General features: G+C 62.0%; 1 protein-coding gene across 1 annotated transcript in view; it reads left to right on the top strand.

The window, feature by feature from the left end:
• The window catches only part of DCTN1 (dynactin 1), a gene marked incomplete at its 5' end in the record, with an annotated part of 21,995 nt that overhangs the window by 13,095 nt on the left and 2,428 nt on the right, over positions 1 to 6,472 (top strand). The window contains 9 exons of the mRNA XM_009994518.1: positions 437 to 670; positions 1,457 to 1,625; positions 2,147 to 2,215; positions 2,925 to 2,987; positions 3,065 to 3,214; positions 3,474 to 3,635; positions 4,528 to 4,659; positions 4,817 to 4,945; positions 5,635 to 5,777. Of these exons, the coding sequence (XP_009992820.1) occupies positions 437 to 670; positions 1,457 to 1,625; positions 2,147 to 2,215; positions 2,925 to 2,987; positions 3,065 to 3,214; positions 3,474 to 3,635; positions 4,528 to 4,659; positions 4,817 to 4,945; positions 5,635 to 5,777 (1,251 nt within the window). The remainder of the gene's footprint in view (positions 1 to 436; positions 671 to 1,456; positions 1,626 to 2,146; positions 2,216 to 2,924; positions 2,988 to 3,064; positions 3,215 to 3,473; positions 3,636 to 4,527; positions 4,660 to 4,816; positions 4,946 to 5,634; positions 5,778 to 6,472) is intronic.

Genomic DNA, 6,472 nt, shown 5'->3' with positions numbered 1-6,472 from the left:
GCGGGTGGACCCGGCCCCAGGTCCTCTGGGCTGGGCTGGCTGCAGGGCTTGGGGGCTCTGCCTGGGGTGTGCAGGAAGCAGGGCTGCTCCTTGTGCCCCAGCTGGACTGGGGATTCCAAGTGTTTGCTTGCTTGGGAACTTGAGAGAGTTGGGAGGAGGAAGCAGGAGTCCCTGCCCGGGGTGGGTCAGAGCCCTCTGGTCCTGGTGGGTCTGGGCAGGGCAGGTGTGTGAGCCCTGGTGGGTCTGGGCAGGGCAGGGGTGTGAGCCTGGTGGGTCTGGGCAGGTGTGTGAGCCCTGGTGGGTCTGGGCAGGGCAGGTGTGTGAGCCCTGGTGGGTCTGGGCAGGGCAGGTGTGTGATTCCTGGTGGGTCCTGCAGCCCCACCTGTGCTCTGCCATCCTGCTTATCCCCCTTCTGGGATGCAGGATTCTTCCCCAGATCTCGCCTTCGGGGGGCACGGGGGGGTGTTTGGCGGGTCGGTGGCCGAGCAGACTGTGTCCTCCCCCCCCGGGCCGAGCTGATCAGCAAGCAGGCGCAGGAGAAGTTCGAGCTGAGCGAGAGCTGCGGGCAGCGCGGGGGCCTGCGGGGCGCGGCGGGAGAGCAGCTCAGCTTTGCGGCCGGGCTGGTCTATTCGCTCAGCCTCCTGCAGGCCACGCTCCACAAATACGAGCAGTGAGTCCCTCGGGAGCTGTTCTGGCCTTGGGAAAGCTGAGGGAGCTGGGCTCCTGCCCCCCAAAGGGGTGTTTGCTGCTCCTGCCCACCTCTCCTGGTTTCCCCCCCCACCCCGAACTGACATGTGAAGGGATCCACTTCCCTAGTGTTGCTTCATCCTCCAGCTGTGACTGTGTCCTGAGGCCAGAAGCAGCCTTGGGGCAAGGGTTTCCCATCTGTCCTTGCCAGGAGACACATCCCAGCCTTCTGCAGAGCTGGGTTTGGCTCTGGGTTCCATCCCCTGCTCCACCAGTGCCAGTGCAGGGGGTGTCACAGTGTCACCCTGCAGGCTCAGCTGGTGCAAGGCCATTGCTGGGCAGAGCCCTGACAGCACCAGGGAGCCAGAGCTGGGCTTCCCTCCCAGACTGGGCAATGCCCTCAGGCACCCACCTGCCCCCAGCCTGGCTCCCTTGCAATGGGAGCTCTGAGAGGTCCCTCTGCTCCTGCACCAGCCTGGGGGATGGACATGCAGAGGCTCCTCCTGCCTCCAGAGCTGGCTCAGGGCTTCAAGCCTGGACTGTTTTCTACCCTGAGGCTCCCTTTCCTGGAGCTCCAGGCACCCTGTCTCACCCCAGGATGTTCTACAGATGTTTTGACCTTTGTTAACCACTCTGGTGCTCCTGGGGATCCAGCTGGGGGTGCTGGCAGTCTCCAATGGTCTGAGATGGATGCCCAGCAGCAGAGCCTCGTGCTGGTATGGTCTGGAGCACATCCCAGCCCAGCTGACCAGGCCTGCTCCCTGCCCAGGGCCCTGAACAAGTGCAGTGTGGAGGTCTACAAGAAGGTGGGGATGCTGTACCCCGAGATGAGCGTCCACGAGCGCTCCCTGGACTTCCTGATCGAGCTGCTGCACAAGGACCAGCTGGACGAGACAGTCAATGTGGAGCCACTGACCAAGGCCATCAAGTACTACCAGGTGGGTCTGCAGAGCCTGGGGCCAAGCTCGGGGGGTTCCTGACCTGCAGGGTGAGGAGCTGGTGCAGCCTGGCCAGTGAGTGCCACGGCTGGAGATCATGGAATCATTTTGGTTGGAAAAGACCCTTAAGATCACTGAATCCACCCAATGTGATCCCACCTGTTCCCGTGGCACCTGGACAGGCTGTGAATGAGCTCGTTGCTGGCACTTCCCTTGGGGAGTTTTTCACCTCTGGAGCTCACAGGGCCAGGGCCTGTGACAGTGCCACTGGTGGCTGTGCTCCCTGTCCCCGGGAGGTCACAGTTCTGTCCTCAGTTCTGCCCCTGTGTGCTGCTGGTCAGGGCCACCAGCTCCTTCAGGGGCAGCGTATCCCTGGGGGCTCTGCTGGGGGCACTGCTAGAGTTTTCACTTCCAGTTAAAAATCAGGCCAACCCCTCAGTGTTTGGTTTTCACCTGTTTGCTGGTTTGGTTGGTTTGCTGCCCCCGGGGGTGCTGAGCCTGTCCTGCCTCTCTCCACCCAGCACCTCTACAGCATCCACCTGGCTGACCAGGCTGAGGACTGCACCCTGCAGCTGGCTGACCACATCAAGGTCTGTCCCTTCCCTCCTTCCCTCTCCAGCCACATCAGGGTCTGTCCCTTCCCTCCTTGCCCCTCCTCTGCCTTTGCCCTTTCTGTCCCCCTCTCCCCCCTCCCCCAGATCACAGACTCATGGAATTGTTCTGGTTGGAAAAGACCTTTAGGATCACTGAGTCCAACCATAACCCAGCTGTACCAGGCCCAGTGTACCCATGTCCCTCAGCACCACATCTACGTGTCTGTTAAACACCTCTAGGGGTGGAGACTCAACCACCTCCTTGGGCCACTGCTTAATTACCCTTGCAGTGAAGAGCTTTTTTCTAACATCTAAGAGATACTAAAGAGATCACTTTGGGACCTGAAGTGCCTCCTTACCCCATGTCCCCACTGAGGTCACCTGTCCCCAGCTCCTGCTGCCTGCAGAGGCACAGAGGTGACGAGGGCTCCCGGGGCAGGGGAAGGGGATGGAGACATGGGGACAGAAGGAGAAGAGCAGTGAGGAGAGTGTGGAGAGCAGGAGGGAGGGCTGAGCTGCCCCAGCTGGGGAGGGAAGTCCCCGTGCAATCCAACCATGGGCTGGACACCTCAGTCCACACTCCTGCCACCCCTGTGCCCAGGGCAGGGAGGGTCCATCCTGCAGCACCCGTGGCCACCTCCTGGTTTGCCCCAGAGCTCCCTGGCCCCCTCCTCGTGCTGACCCTGCCTTGTTCTGTGCTCTGCAGTTCACCCAGAGTGCCTTGGACTGCATGGGGGTGGATGTGTGCCGGCTCCGCGCCTTCCTGCAGGTAGGGCCGGGTGGGCGGGTCCCGCGGGGCTCCCCTCCCTCCCGCGAGGCTCTGAGCTCCTTCCTCTGCCCCCCCAGGCTGGGCAGGAGGCGTCCGACCTGGCCATCCTGCTCAAGGACCTGGAGACCTCCTGCAGTGACATCCGCCAGTTCTGCAAGAAGATCAGGCGCCGCATGCCCGGCACGGATGCCCCGGGGATCCCGGCGGCGCTGGGCTTCGGGCAGCAGGTGGGGGCACGGGCTGGGCAGCCTCCCTCCCCCAGCCTTGGAGGCTCCTTTTATCTTCCCTGGTGCTTCCCATCTCCTAGTGATGCTCCCTGAGCAAGTTAAAGTCTCAATAGCTGCAGCCTGGGGTGAGGCAGGTGGCGGGGAGTGGCACTGGGAAGCAGCCGCCTTGTCCCTGCCTGTGCCAGCCCTGCTGCCCACCCCAGCCCTGCTGCCCAGCCCAGCCCTGCTGCCCACCCCAGCCCTGCTGTCCCTCCCACAGGTGTCAGACACGCTCCTGGACTGCCGCAAGCACCTGACCTGGGTGGTGGCCGTGCTGCAGGAGGTGGCGGCTGCGGGGGCGCAGATGATCGCTCCCCTGGCTGAGAACGAGGGGCTGCAGGCAGTGAAGCTGGAGGATCTGGCTTTCAAGGCCAGTGAGCAGGTGGGAAAACCCCTTTTCCACCACCCTGTCCTTCCCCTGCAGCCGGGCAGAGCCAGGACTCATCCTGCCCCTGAGCAGCTCTGGGGGGGAGATAAGATCCACGAGGCAGCGATGGGCCCTGGTGGCCAAGAAGGCCAATGGAATCCTGGGGTGCATGAGGAACAGAGTGGCCAGCAGGTCAAGAGAGGTCATCCTCCCTCTCTGCTCTGCCCTGGTGGGGCCACATCTGGAGAGCAGGGTCCAGTTGGAGGCTCCCCAGTTCAGGGGAGACAGGGAACTGCTGGGGAGAGTCCAGGGGAGGCAACAAAGATGACTGGGGTGTTGGAGCATCTCCAGTCTCCAAAGGCTGAGGAGGGCTGGGGCTGATCAGCCTGGAGAAGGCTGAGGGGAGACCTTATCAATGGCTACAAGTATCTCAGGGTGGATGCAGGGAGGATGGAGCCAGATTCTGTTCAGTAATTCCCAGTGACAGGACAAGGGACAACAGGCACAAGCTGGAACATGGAAGTGCCATTTAAATAAGAGAAGAAACTTCTTTGCTATGAAGGTGACAGAGCCCTGGGACAGGCTGCCCAGGGGGGCTGTGGAGTCCCCTGCTCTGGAGACATTTCAGACCCCCCTGGATGCAGTCCTGTGGGATGTGCTCCAGGCAGTGCTATTCTAGTGAAGTTGGACTGGGTGATCTCCAGAGGTCCCTTCCAAGCCTGACAGTTCCGTGGTTCTGTGAGAACCTTGTGGACACCCCTGGGAACGTGGCAGGGGAGGGAATGCCAGAACATGGAGGGCTCTGCCCCCCACAGCTGGCCCTGCTCCAGGGCAGTGGGGAGGGGGCTCTCAAGGGGCTGCCACCCCAGCCCAGAGCCCCCTGCCACCTTCTCCCCATCCTCCCCAGATCTACGGCAGCCAGGGCATCAACCCCTACGAGTGTCTGCGCCAGTCCTGCAGCATCCTGATTGCCACCATGAACAAGATGGCCACGGCCATGCAGGAGGGCGAGTACGACGCCGACCGGCCGCAGAGCAAGGTGGGACCTGGGGCAGGGCTGGGGCACCGGGGCTGCTGCACCCCCTCCCACAGCCCTGCTGGGGAGGAGCAGCCTGTGGGACACAGAGCAATCCCCTGGTGGCCCAGCTGGGGTTGCTGGGGCTGATCCAGGACCCCTTGGTGCCGTGTTCTTGCAGCCCACGCCGCCGGCCGAGCTGCGCGCAGCGGCTCTTCGGGCAGAGATCACTGATGCTGAGGGGCTGGGGCTGAAGCTGGAGGACAGGGAGACAGTCATCAAAGAGCTGAAGAAGTCCCTCAAGATCAAGGTGAGCTGTTCTCCATCCACCTCTGCCTTCCCAGCCGCTCGGGGATGAGGTGTTTGCTGCCGTGGCCACCCCTGTTGTGCTCCTGGGGACTTGTTGCTTGTGGAGCTGCTGGTCCTGGGTCCCAGCTGGATTCCAGTACTGGAAGGGGCTCCAGGAAAGCTGGGGAGGGGCTTTTCATCAGAGAAGATAGTGATAGGACAAGGGGTGATGGTTTTAAACTGAGAGAGGGGAAATTTAGGTGAGATATTAGGAAGAAAAGCTTCACTCTGAGGGTGCTGAGGAGCTGGAATGGGTTGCCCAGGGAGGTTGTTGTTGCCCCATCCCTGGAGGTTTTTAAGGCCAGGTTGGATGAGGTTTTGTGCAACCTGATCTAGTGGTTCCCTGCTCATGGCAGGGGGGTTGGAGCTTGGTCATCTTTAAGGTCCCTTCCAACCTTAATGATTCTGTGATTTCCTCCTGGTGATGCTCTTCCAGTTAGGAGGAAGGTGCTGCCTGGTGCCTCCCTGCTGGGGCCTGTCCCTGCCTTCCCCCCCAGTGTTCCGGGATGGGGAGCGTTGGTGATGGGTGACGTGCCCAAGCACCTTCCACACCCTGGGGGTTTTGGGGCTGACTCCCTTGGGAGCTCGTCCTGGTGCCCACCATCCCTCGCTGGGGGGGACCTGGAGCTGATTCCTCTCCTGCCTCCCCAGGGTGAGGAGCTGAGTGAAGCCAACGTGAGGCTCAGCCTCCTGGAGAAGAAGCTGGACAGCGCGTCCAAGGATGCTGATGACCGTGTGGAGAAGATCCAGACCAAGCTGGATGAGACCCAGACACTGCTCAAAAAGAAAGAGAAGTGAGTGAGAGAGGGGATGCTGGGGGGGCTGGGAAGCCAGTGGTCCCTCGGGTGGGCTGGGAGGTGGAAGGGATAAGGGGGTCAAGGGAGGTTATTATCCCCCTCTGCTCTGGCGAGACCCCTCTGCAGGGTTGGGTCCAGCTCTGGAGCCCCCAACAGAAGGAGGACATGAAGCTGTTGGAGTCCAGAGGAGGCCACAGAGATGATGGGAGGGCTGGAGAAGCTCTGCTCTGGAGCCAGGCTGGGAGAGTTGGGGGGTTCAGCCTGGAGAAGAGAAGGCTCCAGGGAGACCTTAGAGCAGCTTCCAGTGCTCCAGGAAAGCTTGGGAGGGGCTTGGGACAAGGGCAGGGAGGGATGGGAGCAGGGGGAAGGGTTTCCAGCTGGCAAAGGGAGCTGGAGCTGAAATGTGAGGGAGAAATTCTGGGCTGTGAGGGTGGGGAGAGCCTGGCCCAGGCTGCCCAGGGAAGCTGTGGCTGCCCCATCCCTGGGGGTGTTGAAGGGCAGGTTGGATGGGGCTTGGAGCAGCCTGGTCTGCTGGGAGGTGTCCCTGCCCACAGAACGGGCAGGGACTGGATGGGCTTTAAAGTCCCTTCCCACCCAAACCAGTCTGGGACTCTGTGTGTCTGCTGGAGCTGGTGGGGCTGCAGCCCTGGATCAGCAGGTGTGTCTGGGCACAGCAGCAGGATGCAGGACAA

Source organism: Chaetura pelagica, unplaced genomic scaffold (assembly GCF_000747805.2).
Source record: "Chaetura pelagica isolate M959 unplaced genomic scaffold, ChaPel_1.0 scaffold1300, whole genome shotgun sequence".
Lineage (NCBI taxonomy): Eukaryota > Metazoa > Chordata > Aves > Apodiformes > Apodidae > Chaetura > Chaetura pelagica.
This window is presented reverse-complemented; position numbering and strand designations above follow the sequence as displayed.